This window comes from Lytechinus pictus, chromosome 10 (assembly GCF_037042905.1).
Source record: "Lytechinus pictus isolate F3 Inbred chromosome 10, Lp3.0, whole genome shotgun sequence".
NCBI classification, from domain to species: Eukaryota; Metazoa; Echinodermata; class Echinoidea; order Temnopleuroida; family Toxopneustidae; genus Lytechinus; species Lytechinus pictus.
In genome coordinates this window covers 10,140,214-10,156,411 of record NC_087254.1, presented here as the reverse complement: position 1 = coordinate 10,156,411, position 16,198 = coordinate 10,140,214, and the positions used below count along the sequence as shown (strand labels likewise).

General features: G+C 37.8%; 1 protein-coding gene across 1 annotated transcript in view; it reads right to left on the bottom strand.

The window, feature by feature from the left end:
- Positions 1–16,198, bottom strand: part of LOC129270135 (dynein axonemal heavy chain 3-like) — a 91,223-nt gene that overhangs the window by 46,408 nt on the left and 28,617 nt on the right. The window contains exons 19-31 of the mRNA XM_064105311.1: positions 15,098–15,277; positions 14,538–14,674; positions 13,641–13,842; positions 12,276–12,482; positions 11,414–11,528; positions 9,351–9,549; positions 6,187–6,295; positions 4,892–5,182; positions 4,005–4,298; positions 2,916–3,068; positions 2,061–2,283; positions 1,286–1,416; positions 690–936 (exon numbers count right to left, since the gene is read on the bottom strand). Coding sequence (XP_063961381.1) covers positions 690–936; positions 1,286–1,416; positions 2,061–2,283; positions 2,916–3,068; positions 4,005–4,298; positions 4,892–5,182; positions 6,187–6,295; positions 9,351–9,549; positions 11,414–11,528; positions 12,276–12,482; positions 13,641–13,842; positions 14,538–14,674; positions 15,098–15,277 — 2,488 coding nt within the window. The remainder of the gene's footprint in view (positions 1–689; positions 937–1,285; positions 1,417–2,060; positions 2,284–2,915; positions 3,069–4,004; positions 4,299–4,891; positions 5,183–6,186; positions 6,296–9,350; positions 9,550–11,413; positions 11,529–12,275; positions 12,483–13,640; positions 13,843–14,537; positions 14,675–15,097; positions 15,278–16,198) is intronic.

The window sequence follows — 16,198 nt, the reverse complement described above, 5'->3', positions numbered from 1 at the left end:
AAAATACTATGTCCATTTACCCAAAATGACCTTTGACCATGATCATGTGACCTCAGACATGTGCAAAACAACTCCATTACCCTTATATCTATGTTTCATGAACTACATGTGTAGATCCATAATCTTTCTAGTTATGATAATTCCACAAATACCCCCAACATTATCGTTGATCCTAAATGACCTTTGATTTTGGTCATGTGACCTGAAACACACACAAAATATTTAGGGATACATGGTTACTCTTATGTCCCAAGTTTCTATGAACTAGATCTATAAACTTAAAGTTATGATGACGATTCCACAAATACCCCCAACATGGTCAAAGTTTGTTGACCTTAAGTGACCTCTGACCTTGGTCATGTGACCTGAAACTTAGGCAGGATCTTCAGTGATACACTATCACCTTATGTCCAAGTTTCATGAACTAGGTCCATATACTTCCGAAGTTATGACAACATTTCAAAAACTTAACCTTGGTTAAGATTTCGATATTGATTCCCCTAACATGGTCTAAGTTCATTGACCCTAAATGACCTTTGACCTTAGTCATGTGACCTGAAACTCAGGCAGGATGTTCAGTAATACTTGATTACCCTTATGTCCAAGTTTCATGAACTAGGTCCATATACTTTCTAAGTTATGATGACATTTCAAAAACTTAACCTTGATTTTACAGACAAGAAGCTTACCCAGGCATGGATCAATGAGCCACTCAAAGAGATCATTGACGAGCTCCCTGTGTTCCTCGGACAGGCACGACGGCAGCTCGTTCATGTAGGATGTCTTGAGGGGCCTCCAGCCCAGCTGGTGGGGCTCCATGAAGATCATACCGCAGCGGGAGACTGTGGCCGGAGAAGCCTGCTCCAGGTCTTCGGGCTCGAAGATCAGGTTCTGCTTGTTGCTCATCTGGACGATCTCACCGCTCATTAAGCACAGCTGGAATTTAGAAGGAAAACATTTTTAATTTATTTGATTTCTAATAGTGAACATTGACCCATAACTAGAATAGATTCTGACTCTTGCCTCTCAATCAGGGGGTCATGGGTTTGAATTCCTGCAATGCGATTTCACCTGGGTTGAGTGCAGCACAATGTGGATCAATTTTTTGCTGAAGGAAACAATACCATGGCTGGAATCTGAACCCATGACCCTCTGTATCAAACTGTCTGGAGATAAATCCACTGGGCCAAAGCACTATTATTATTATCATTATTAGAATTATTATTATTACTGTTGTTGTTTTTGTTGTGGTACAAATATTACTATTATTATCATCATTTATTACCTTTTTGTTGTCATCCAGTACAGTGTTCATATTTTCGATCCACACAGCATCTACGGGGCCATCAAAGATGAGCCATTTCCTGTCTTCTGTGGTGGAAGCAGCCTGCTCCCTGAAGGAGTTAGCAAGAACACCTAGAAAACAGATAATGACCCTTTGTTAGATATGTCTGGAAATGTGTACCTGTAACAATATGTATTGGCATCAGTAACATCAACGTAGTCACTTTTAAATTAATTTTTTTTATCACTCTCAAATTGAACAATTGTATTCATTAAAATCAACATCAAAAATCAGCAGCAGCAGCAAGAGCAGCAGAAACAGCATCATCATCATCAGCCTCACAATCATTATCACCATCAAATCATCCTCACAATCTTTACACCATCAAATCATCATCATCATCACCATCATCGTCAACATCGTCATCATCGTAATCATCATCACCATCATCATCATCATCATCATCACCATAACAACCATCATCATCATCATCATCACCATCACAACCATCATCATCATCATCACCATCACAACCATCATCATCATTATCTTCATCAACACCACTACTATGACTACCACTTTCATTACAATAAATATATTAATCACCATTTATCACCATTCTTAATAACAGTTACATTTCTATAGGTCTTATTACATTCTCTTTCTATTTCATCATTATCATGAACATCACCATCATCATCAATATCATCATCACCACCACCATCATCACCATCATTGTCACCACCACCACCATCATCACCATCAAAGCTCTCACCATCTGTCCATTCATGAGAGACTGGATCAAAGGAGCCGTAGAGCTGACCCATGGTGATACTCTTTGGGTTGATGATGGTGAGGAGAACCTTGAATTCTTCCATCAGGTTGGCGGCGTGAAGGTCGCCCAAGGCACCGGCCAACACCCGGTAGGCGCTGGACTTCCCACCCATAGGATCACCTACGATCATGAAGCCGTGACGAACCAACATCATCTCATAAACCTGCAAGAAGGCAATGATAATGATAATGTTATTACCCCAGCCTGAGCAGGGCTACTCTGATCAGGCACTTAAGATTTCAAGTAATTTCTTCCTAGGTGGAGAGTGGCAAATGTAGATAAATGCCTTGCCAGAGGACGCTGTGATGGGAATCAACCCCCAGAGACTTATTCACTGAGCCACAAAACCTCAATACAATTCAACCATATTAATCTTGTATAATGTACTTATATTTTTAATCATCTGCTTAGTAATCACATTGTATTTCACTAACATGTATTTTCAAATTGACCCTTTCAGATGGTGGTACTGGTAAATAATTATGTCTAAAAAAAAAACATCATAACATATATGAAAATAAAAAATTTAATCCCCAAATTTTATAAGTACCTATATGTTTAAAAAAAATAATAACAGTTATGATGTAATAATACTCTCAAGAATAAAAGATCACTGAAGATAAAGTCAGCACTTTTTACACTTCAATTCATTTTTTTAAATTGGAAATATTTGTATTCATTGTTTTGCATAGCAGCTTGCACGCACCAGTTTGCAAGGTCCGATGCACTATAAGTAGCATGTGAATTGCTAATTGAGAAACCCCCTGCTGCAAAGTAAGTGTGTTGTAACTGTACCTCAATGATCTTGGTGATGAACCATGGCACTGGCTGTAGCTTGAGCTTGGAGATGTTCTCCTTGAGTGCTTCTAAGAAGACCACGTAGTCTGGCTCAGGAAGGACCGTCCCTGGGAACAGATCACCTATGATGCCTTCAAACAGAGGAACGTCCTGTATATTAAACAAAGACATATGATAATTACTATTTTGTGATAAACCATGGCACTGGTTGAAGCTTGAGCTTGGAGATGTTCTCCTTGAGTGCTTCTCAGAAGACCACGTAGTCTGGCTCAGGAAGGACCGTCCCTGGGAACAGATCACCTATGATGCCTTCAAACAGAGGCACATCCTGCATATCAAATTATGAATAGTTTTGTATTGTATGCTCTTGCTAAAACACTCCCAAGAGAGCGGCAAAAAAAAATGAATCAAATCACATGAATCTTATGCAAGGAAGCCCAAAAAAGCAAAAGGTAATGGATGCACTAAAGACACTTGGGAAATTATAGCAATGGTATTTAAACATGACACATATTGGTTTGACTGGCTGTAAGGAATGTTTCCTTTATGTTCATGTTCACTGAACATAATGTGTTATTCAGACTTTCTCCCTGGGCATTTCTAATCTGAAACACTCATCTTATCCTTTATTTCATTTTTTCTTCTCATTTCTTCATTTCTTTTTTTTTCTTTGTACTCTCGCATTTCCACTTTTTTTCTCTACTTTTTGTTCTTTCTCTCACTTCTCTTCCTGACTTCACTCTTCTCCTTACTTGATCTTTCTTCTACTCTGATGCTACATTGCTATAACCTTGTATTCTTCTATGATTACTGGCTTTTTCTTTTCAGGCTACACTTGCCCGCCAGTCTTTGAACCTTTTTAGATGAGCCTCACAAGCTATTTCTTTGTTGAATACAATTTGTAATAATTTTTACTCCTTTTACATATTTCATATCATTATCATTATTTTTTCTATCATTCTGCAATTTCATACTCTTCATGAATACACGATTGCAACTTGGACATCATATATATATCATTAATCAGCATTAACCATCACGTGTTGGCTTGTGAACTAAAATTGAAATTGAATTTAATGACCATACCTGGGCCAAGAACTTGGGAAGGTTGACATCCTTGATGGCCCTCAGGACCAGCACACTCTCATGTTCATCGGGGTATTTGAGCTTCAGGTTTCCTGCAGCCGTTAGAACGGACTTCACGGCACGCATTCCGTAATCGTAGTGGTGCTGTGATGACAGAAGCTCGGAACAGAGACGATAGGTGGCGACAATCTTTCCCGACAAGCTCCGGGCATCCACAAAACCCATGGAGTAGAGAGAGATCTCGCCGATAAGGCCGTAGTCGGGCACCATCATAGCCACAGTTCTGAAAAGAACCTGCATTGGATTAAGAAATTAATATGATGCATATCAAAGTTCAGAATGAGAGAATAGACACAATATGGTAATAGAGTCTTGTAGAATAATGATTGTAAAAGTAGAGATTCACATACACCATCTTCCTTTGCATGGGTGTAAGACAAGGTGTAGAGGAAAAAGAAAAAATAGCCAGTTTCACCAAAAGATACAGAGCAGTCCTTATCAGGACTATCATATCTGCACTGTGTATCCGCTGACCTCTTCACCTAAAGTATTTTTTGTTTGGTTGTCTCCCACTTTTAATAGTCAATGTGAATAGATAAAGTGAATTTTCATTTGACAAAATGCAACAAAAAAAAGTAGATAGAGTAGAAATTAGACCAACTGAGCTTTAGACCAAGCAAGTGTTAGATGAAGTCACGGTTGGACCAAACAGTAATTAGGCCAAATTGATAGAAGACGTGGTGGGTCAACATGGTATTTGAGGATCTGAGAATTAGACCTTCTGCTTTTAGACCAAGTGAACACATACCAAGGATCTATTTGATGAGTTAGTAATATTTATAGATAGTCAGCCAGGAGTGAAAGGTAGATGCGAAGAGAAGACCTACCTTCAGGTTATCGGGAAGATCTGATCGACCAGCATAGCCAGGGTTCATGGTGATGAACATGGTACAGGTCGGATTGAGGGTCAACTCCGTCCCTTCGAACAGGAACTTCTTCTGGTAGGTCTGGATGGCGCGCTGGATGCTCTGGATCTGCTGGGCCACCACCGACAGCACCTCCAGCTCGATGCGGTTGAACTCGTCGAAGCAGGCCCAGGCTCCGGCTTGGGCAAGGCCCTTGAAGAACTTGCCCATGGCCTTGTAGTCCAGACCGTCGGAGCAGTTGAATACTACACACTGGTTTCCATGGATACAAAGATAAACAAAAACACAATATGGTACTTTTTATGAAATAAGTTATATGTAAACTGTGCCACAATCATCTTTCTTGGTTCAGGACTGGGAGACGGTAGGAATGCCAAACTTGTAAAAACAAATTGCAGTATTTCATTGGATGAAAGTATCATGGTTAGAAAAACAGTATTTTTCATTTTTCTGCAATAGGCATTGTGTAAATTAAAATTTTTGGTGAAAAAGTATTTTCTTTAAAAAAACAGTATAAAATTTTGCACAAAAAAAGAGAAACAGTTAACACCACTGACAGAACAGGGGAGCATTTCATGAAACTAACAGTCAGTGATTTTCACTGATTATTTTTCAAAAGCTACGGATATTCTTGCATCTGATTGGCTCTGAGCAAAATCACTATATTTTTCAGAAAATGCTCCCCAGTTGGAAGTGTTGGTCAATGTAAATTCATGCCTGTGCATAACTCCAATGGTGCAGCCTTGGACGGTGTAATAGAGCTGAGAAATTGTTTGAAATAATTCACTAGAGAACCATTTTTCGTTAAGTAATTTGACATTAGTTAGACAAGACCATCAGCAGCAGGGATACATGATTAAGCAATAAGCATAGATGATGTCCTTACAAAATCAAACTGGTTTGTTTTTACTGCTGTATGCCCATATAGTTTCAGTCATGGATCTATCTTGTGTTAAGTCATTCTTTGGTATCATGTTAGCATTAACAAAATTGATGTATTTTTAACAAAATAAGTTCAACCAAAATATTGAACCTGAATAAATGTGCATGTGAATTAAATTTGAATTGATAGATTCAATAGCATATTACTTCATTACAGACCAATCATTTTGTTTTAGTCTGACTTCACAGCGTGGCAGTGCTGAAATCAGTGTCGTGTTGTGTAATCTTAAGAAATATCTGTATTAACCATTATATAAGTATTGCATATTGCTGTCATTATCATCATAGAACTTCATACAACATTGATCACTGACCTGTTTAGCGACAGCTTTTGCCAAATCCTTGCTAGTCTCAGTCTTTCCTGTACCAGCTGGGCCCTCAGGGGCTCCCCCAAGATTCAGCTTCAAGGCTCCCATCAAAGTCCTGGTGAACAGGAAACAAAAACACACACAAAAACATATATCATCATTACCGTGACGCAATGGGAGATAATATGGAATAATATCAAGTTTTTTTTTTACTTTGCTCAGGAATCATGTTTTCCTACAAATATTTAAAATTCAAATTGAAACTTATTTGGAGGAACCTGCCCATTTGACTATTTCAAATAAAAGAAAGATGGCATCATCAAATTCTGTGAATTTTCATCATCCATAATATATATTTTGTCAGATTATTTGCTTTTATCAAACGTTTCATCATCAGTTGTTGTCTGACAAGATGTGCGATCAGACAATCAACCTTGCTTTTGATTGGTTGAGAAACAGAGGTGTCTGATTGTTACCATGGTAACTGTCGGATACTGACAACTTCCCAGTTTTGACAACTTTTATTTTATGGCCCAAATGTATCTTACTATTTTCATAATATTGTCAATTTGTTAATTAATCATATTTCATGTCATGATTTACATAAGACAAAGAAACAATTTTTTCTTATTTTTCAAAAAACACATATTTAGTCTTCTTGAACTGTCTAAATTGAGTTAAATCAAATCTCTTCTCCATGATAATGTGTAAAATATTGATTAAATTGGATTGATCAACCCACGATGAGATTTCAGAGATATGATCCATCAAATTGAGGAGAAAGTTTCAAAATCATTTAGAAATTAGCTATATTTCACACAAACAAGCATATACTAGGACACAAATAAATAACAAAGGTTTGAATTCAGGCTATTTCCTAGAAACTAGCATCAATATTTATTTAAACACCCATAATAGAAGGAAGGTCATTAAGGACAAAAGGGGGAGCTTGAAAAGGCAACTGAGAGTCATTAACACAGCTCTTAACTCCAAAACTCAAACTTTCTTTCTGTTTCACATACACAAAAAAGGCTGATTAGAGCCATTGAATGGGGTAATCAATACACTTAGATAATTAGGACAATAATTTTTCAGCCATCGAGTTTCCAAACTCAAGTTTCTTTATTTTTCCACATACTGTTTTCAATATCCAGGGACCTAATTTTTTTTTATATAACTGCTAATAATTGCTAAATGCATTCAGTTGATAATTCATTGAGTCATTATGGCCCACGCAATTGGAAAAATCTCTCCTATGAAATCAAGTATTCAACAACAACAACACACTTAGTTTAAAAAGTATATACATATAGATGAATATGCAAAATATTTTTTTGTTTGTTCTCCTAGCTGAAATCTCATACATTTTAATACTGCCCCTCACTCCTTGTATGTTTGCTTGTATTTCTTGATGCAGTGTGTATATTTTTCATTAAATGTAATTAGATATTGAATTAAATTTAATTTAATTAACTGGGAATTACTATTCACAATTTTGTATAAACTTCTCTGCAGTTTATCATTTGTCATTCCTGTACATGTATTGTATATATCATTTTTATGCTGAGAAAATAACTAAATTGAAATGAACTGGACTAAACATAATGCTCAATTATCATGGAATAGGGATTTATTCAAAGTGATAATTGAATGTTGTATTGATACAATAACTTTCAAAGTACACTGACCTAAAATGACATTTGACTTTGATTTTGTGATTTGGAATTTGTAAAAAGGATCAGTGACACTTGATAATTTTCACATTTAATGTTTCAAGAAAATAACTTAAAATCTATGGTAGTGATACAATTAAAAAACTTCAAAAAAGTTCGGACTTTTCATTTCAATGATGCTCTTCTCTGAGGAAAAGCAGCAAAAAAATAAAATAAGGCATGGAAATAATGACAACGACTTGAACTCAGGCTTTTGCCTAGCAACAAGCATTTATGTTCATTTACACAAATACATGTAGGAATAAAGTGTCATTAACAAAAAAAAAAGCTTGATAATGCAATTTAGAGTCATAATGGACATGTTTATGTTGCCAGTGAAACTTTCTGTTTCGTATAAACAAAATATCAATAGAACCATGACATGTGATTGATTTTAGATGGTGATAACCAAGGATTGTTTTTAACCTTCCCAGTTTCTATATTCAAGGCTACTTTATTCTTCCCACAGGAGGTTTACAAAGTTTATCTTTGGTAATTCAGATAATTGTTTTTTAACCTTCCCAGTTTCTATATTCAAAGCCACTTTATTCTTCCCACAGGAGGTTTACAAAGTTTATCTTTGGTAATTCAGATAATTGTTTTTTAACCTTCCCAGTTTCTATATTCAAAGCCACTTTATTCTTCCACAAGAGGTTTACAAAGTTTATCTTTGGTAATCAAGAGAACTGTTTTTTCACCTTCCCAGTTTCTATATTCAAAGCCACTTTATTCTTCCACAAGAGGTTCACAAAGTTTATCTTTGGTAATCAAGAGAACTGTTTTTTAACCTTCCCAGTTTCTATATTCAAAGCCACTTTATTCTTCCACAAGAGGTTCACAAAGTTTATCTTGGGTAATTAAGAGAATTGTTCTAGAACCTTGTTTATTAACAAAATAAAGAAAAAGATAGTAAGAAGTGAGTGAGTACATGTCATAATCCATATACAGTTCAGTACACTTTCGAAAAATGAAAGAAGTCTATCGAAACTAAAAGCTGGTTTATGTAATAAACCCTTTGCGAGATGGAAAACAAAAACAATTTACTTACAAATTCCCTTTGATACGGAATGGTGATTTAATTGCTCCAGGCTTTATTTCGTCCAAGATATAGGGTTGCAATAGGGTTTTCTATTTAGGTTTAGGATAGGGTAGAGTGTTAAATCCAGGGTTGAAGTTGGGTCTTTCGAGTGCAGAATTCACAGCGGAGCAACTGTCGCTGGAGCAAATGTCATGGAACCTGTGGGTTTATTTTGAACAAGTCTGTCCTTGCAAAGAAAAACCTGCTTCAAGTTCCATCTTACTTATATCATGACGGATGCAATGAACAGGGTAATAATTATATGCAAAGGCCTTAGAAACACAAGCACGAAGGGCTATGTAAACATTACTGTTATCATTATTGAGTAAGTTGCATAATCATTATTCTCATCATCAACACATGGCCAAAATTTCACTGACCTGTAACAACGATCGGTGAGGGGTGTGATAACCAGACGTCCTGAGTTGCCCAGGTACTCGTAACCGTAGGGTAGCTCTGTGGTGATCATCTGAACGTTGATGATCTCGCCGTTGAAGTAGTACCTCAGCTGACTCAGCCAATTGAAGTCATTGACACTCTGAACGCCAATCTCATCAAAGCTCTGCACCAAATCACGGGCTATCAAGAGAGGGCGATAGTGCGGGTTTGGTCAATGATGCTCGGAATTCGCACTTTAAAAATACCAAGTTTTATTTTCATAGGGCCTTTTGCGGAGATATAAATATGCACATTTTGATGTGCATGATTGACCTGTGCAACATCGGAGCATATTGCACAATATGCCAAAGTCTGATGTATTCCCTATAAGCTTATGTAAAAAAAAAAACTTAATTAGCAACATTTTGCCGCATTGCACAGTTTAATGAACAATGATCACCAAAGATAAACATCATATTGGATATTGGACCAACCAAACCAACCAACCAACCAACCAACCAACCAACCAACCAACCAACCAACCAACCAACCAACCAACCAACCAACCAACCAACCAACCAACCAACCAACCAACCAACCAACCAACCAACCAACCAACCAACCAACCAACCAACCAACCAACCAACCAACCAACCAACCAACCAACCAACCAACCAACCAACCAACCAACCAACCAACCAACCAACCAACCAACCAACCAACCAACCAACCAACCAACCAACCAACCAACCAACCAACCAACCAACCAACCAACCAACCAACCAACCAACCAACCAACCAACCAACCAACCAACCAACCAACCAACCAACCAACCAACCAACCAACCAACCAACCAACCAACCAACCAACCAACCAACCAACCAACCAACCAACCAACCAACCAACCAACCAACCAACCAACCAACCAACCAACCAACCAACCAACCAACCAACCAACCAACCAACCAACCAACCAACCAACCAACCAACCAACCAACCAACCAACCAACCAACCAACCAACCAACCAACCAACCAACCAACCAACCAACCAACCAACCAACCAACCAACCAACCAACCAACCAACCAACCAACCAACCAACCAACCAACCAACCAACCAACCAACCAACCAACCAACCAACCAACCAACCAACCAACCAACCAACCAACCAACCAACCAACCAACCAACCAACCAACCAACCAACCAACCAACCAACCAACCAACCAACCAACCAACCAACCAACCAACCAACCAACCAACCAACCAACCAACCAACCAACCAACCAACCAACCAACCAACCAACCAACCAACCAACCAACCAACCAACCAACCAACCAACCAACCAACCAACCAACCAACCAACCAACCAACCAACCAACCAACCAACCAACCAACCAACCAACCAACCAACCAACCAACCAACCAACCAACCAACCAACCAACCAACCAACCAACCAACCAACCAACCAACCAACCAACCAACCAACCAACCAACCAACCAACCAACCAACCAACCAACCAACCAACCAACCAACCAACCAACCAACCAACCAACCAACCAACCAACCAACCAACCAACCAACCAACCAACCAACCAACCAACCAACCAACCAACCAACCAACCAACCAACCAACCAACCAACCAACCAACCAACCAACCAACCAACCAACCAACCAACCAACCAACCAACCAACCAACCAACCAACCAACCAACCAACCAACCAACCAACCAACCAACCAACCAACCAACCAACCAACCAACCAACCAACCAACCAACCAACCAACCAACCAACCAACCAACCAACCAACCAACCAACCAACCAACCAACCAACCAACCAACCAACCAACCAACCAACCAACCAACCAACCAACCAACCAACCAACCAACCAACCAACCAACCAACCAACCAACCAACCAACCAACCAACCAACCAACCAACCAACCAACCAACCACTCACTCACTCACTCACTCACTCACTCACTCACTCACTCACTCACTCACTCAATCAATCAACCAACCAATCAATCAATCAATCAAATCAATCAGCAAGACTTACCATGAACATCAATGACAGTAAGAGCTCCTAATGTGACTCTGTGTCCCTTCTCTAACTTCCCTCTGACAAGATCAACAATCTGCTTCAACTGGGCATTGCTCTGGTCTGTGTATCTCTGTTGAAAAATAAAATCATTCATTTTTGCATAATTTTTCTGGTCAATTGATTGACTAAAATTTCAGACAGAAAATACATTTTAACCAATCTGGTGCAATTCTTGAATGCAAATAGGTTGTATAAAAGTAAATATACTTTGAGATAGTTGTACTAAAAATACCCATAAGGCTTCAGCCAGTGTTCCTTATTTCCTCCCGATCTACCCCATCTGATTTAACATCAACCTAACATAGTAAATGGTGACTTACAGCAATGAAATACAATGACACAATTAAAATCAAAGAAGTTGGTGGTCTGAAAACCAAAGTCATCGCTCATCATTCAATTAAATAAAACTTTAAATAACAACAGCAGTAACAACAACAAAAGAAAAGAAATAACTTTCTTTCTACCCATTAAAAATTGAGAACATATAGATCCAGATTGTAAACTATATCGATTACAAATTAAAAAAGACAATTAATTCTTGATTTTATAGTCTATCTCTCATACAGAACATAAGTTTTTTTTTCCATCTCACCCCATCCCCCCCCCCTGGCTGCTGTGAAACCTGTCTCTTGAGTTAATTGGACAGAATGGGCAACCTACAATTGATACAGAAGGCCCCAAATTGAACCAGAAAGTTTTACCAGTGTATGTGCTAGTCTTGTGTGAAGACCCACTTGTTGATCAAAGTTTTAATCAGGGTCTGTGCCTGCAGACTACCCCCCCCTTCTTCCCTCTTCTACTCTATTAACACACTAACCTTGAGACCACCCGGTTCCTTGATAGCCTTGGCCACCTCGTCGGTCCAGAAGGTCTGAGAGACACAGATGACCACCTGGCCGGGCCATTCCAGGACCCACTTGTTCCTAGGGTTCGCTGCATACGCTGCCACGCCTTCCTTGCACACCTTGGTGACGCTGGCCATCATGGTCTCCTCAACCTGTAGGAGCCACTTCTCCACCATACCCTGTGAAAGAGGCAAAGATGATGAATAGTATTATTAACCGTACCAGACATCTGAGCAGGGTAACTTTAATACATCAATTGGTCGGTCAATAAGTTTCCACTTGTTTAACCATGGACAAATTTATTGCCCTCTAAGGAAAGTCTATGAGAAAATGCGTGGAAATGTAGCGGGCAATAATTAAGGCAGAGAGCTACATCCGCGTATTCTACACATTTTTGTATGCGTCCTTGAATCGCGCAGTGCTATACGTCACAATGTTAATCAAGTTGAGACAACGCTGGATACTGCGTCCCCAATCCAGGGAAGCGTCATTTCAATTACGTCACAATGGTAAAGTTCAGAGGCCCAGTCTGCTCAACCTGACAAAAATAGATTCCCATTCTTTAACTCTAAAATATCTTAATTTTAATGATTTTTTTCTCTAGATGTCTGACTTGGTTAATAATAGCAATATTGACTGGCCTGGGGGCGAAAGGACATATATCGCCCTCACTAGATTGATATCACCCTCGTCTACGACTTGGGCGATATAAATCTAGTTTGGGCGATATATGTCGTATCGCCCCGAGGCCAGTCAATATTGCTTACTTATAATCGTTATCTACCCAGGGTAGCCACTTCAGCTCTTATGATCTGGGCCCCGTCTTACAAAGAGTTACGATTGATCCGATCAATCTCAGCTGTATGGAAATCCATCCATACCATTTTTTTTTTCTACTGGAAATTTGTACAATCGCCTTAGTAAACAAAGGGAATCACACTGAATCTTCAAGAGGACAGTGAATGCATGAATATACATCATACTAAGATATCATTTTGAACAAATTTGCATTTTAGATGCTGACGTTGTTGTTACTTTACGGATTAATTGCATTGATCTATGAGAAATCAATCATACCAATTTCTAAGCTCCGTGTTAATGGCCCATTATCACTTTACCATCGCTTTAACAATTGAAGGAATAAATTCATACCAGGTACCACTTTACCTCGCATGTGGGTTGAGTATGGCGATCGTAGATCAATACACTGCCAAAGGACAATGGTGCCAAGAAAGGAATTGAACCCTGAACCTTGTGATCTACAGAACAGAGACATAACCACTTGACCACATCAACTCTATGGTATAATATTACATAATATGCAGTTGTCAACTCACCCTGGCTTTTGCTGGATACACTTTATTGGAGAAAGGAACCATTTCCTTTTCAGCACTGATCATTCCCACAATCTCCTGTTGTTCTGTGAACTCCAGCGTGGAGATACCTTCAAAGCACTTCTTGAGATGCGGTTGGACACGCAGCGGGTCTTTGGTCTCCGACAGGATCTCCAGAAGCTCGTCATTGGACAAGAAGAACAACCTGTATGGAAATATGGCACAATTTTCTTAAATTGCCACTTGGTCTATTTCCACTTTGTCTACTTTCCATTAAGTCTAATTTCATATAGTCTAATCTAGTTCATCTTTATCCAATTTGTCTACTATTTGGTCTAATTGATATTCAGCCAATTTATCGTTTTGTCTAATTTTCAGATAGGCTACATCCATTTTATCTAATATCCACTTGATCTAACACCACTTACTTTTATATGATCAGTTGAACTGCTAATGAAAGAGATTTCCATTTGACGAAGTGTAAATAATAAGTAGTAGATGTGGAAATTAGATTGAAAACCACTATCTTATGAGATATGCAATGCACATCATTTTGCTCAAGCATTAGAATAATCGTAGTACAGACACTTGTTACCTCTGAAGCAGTCCATACTCCCTCTCCTACCCCACAGACACATTAGAACTGCCTCAAGGGTATCATGTGCGTATAATTCATACCGATGCCCTCAATGTACTATATGCCTAATGCATATGACATCATAATCTCACAGTGCCCTCCCTCAGAGGATAGAGGAATGCATGTAAAATGAGTTGTCAGAGATGCGCCGACTGCAGATCACCAATGCATGCAAGGCAATGGCTCCAGCCTCTAAGATGGCGGTTCAATGACCTAAATGCGTAAGGTGTATTTGTACAATTGACCGCAGACTACTATCTTACCTTGGGAAGTAGAGTCGTTTCTTCTCCAGGTAATCATTGAGACCCTTCTGAATCTCCTCCAAGAGGACGTTAGACTCCTGTAGCCTTCCCAACATGTTAGGCTGACCTGTACATACCAAGGCTTTATTGTCTTTCACCTACGCATCAAATTTACAAAATGAAAATGAACAGATGATAAAGAACATCAATATATCAAATGAACAGATAAAAACGACAAGAATATCAATGAATAAAAGCATAGCTGATATGATTTTGACTTAGCAAGGACCAAAAACAAATTACTGTTCACTACATGTAGAAGACAAGAACTTGTTTTGAATGTTGAAATTCTGACCTCTTGTTTGTTTCATTGCTTCTTATCAAATTTGAAGTTACCATCGGATGACAAAATTGCTATTATAACAGACACTTTATTCAACTGAGACATGATTTTGAAAGGTGATACAAGTAAATTAGGAAGACAAACTTAAAAAGATGTAATTTTTAAGTACATTTAAAATACTCATAAAATGTCAGGAGAGAAAATCCATTTACAGTCGTAGCATCAAGGACAGACTTACAGCTTCGGTCATGATGTCCCTCCAGTAGCTGTCCACGATGCCAAACTTCCGGCCCTCCTCGGGCATCTGGGCGATGATGTCTTCCGAGCTGAAGATTGGCTCCAGGTAGAGCCAGGTGGCTTGGCACTTCAGCCAGGAATCCAGGATGTCCTGCATGGTCACCAGCTTCTCTTCCCATTCCTTGTAAAGAATTATGATAATAGTAATGATGATAATAATCATAATAATAATGAATTCATGAAACTAATAATAACAAAGATAATATTAATGATAATGATAATAATTATAATGATAATAATTATAACAATGATGATAATAATCATAATAATAATGAATTAATGAAAATAATAATAATGATGATATCAATAATAATAATAATTATAATAATCAAAATCATCATAACAATAATAATATAACAATAATAATAATGATAATCATTATAATAATCATAATAATAATGGATTAATGAAAATAATAATAATGATATTAATAATACTTATAATAATAATAATAATAATTGTTATTATAATGATAATCAAAATCATAATAACTATAATAATAATACTGATAATAATAGTAATAGTAATAGTAAGAACAGTAAAAATAAGCATTTATATGAAATATGTAAAGTCCAGGGTTTTGTACCCATGTCTGGTTTAAATTCCTTTTGTGACTTTGAACCAATATACAAAAAAAGAACAGTGCAAAGACATCTGGCTGTATAACAAGAGAAGCCTAAACATCAGAATAGTCAAATATCAAATAATGAAAAAAAATATATAATGCATTTATCTGAAAATTAAAACAATCTCTGACCATATAATGCATATAAAATCTTTAACCTCTTTGATAATTTCTCACAGATTTGAGTCAAATAAGGTTAACAGTATATGGAAAATCAAACATAGACAAAGTAAATATATTTGTGAAATAAGCTCCAACGTAATCTTATACAGGCTAATAGGATGGAAAATTTGATGGGTCTCTTGAAGACCTATCACTTTCATTCTGTGGTATTATCCTATCATTAATTTTTCTCTTCTTATTTTCTTTTTTCCAAGTGTTTAGAGACCTAATTCAATTGTTGTGATATACATTCTT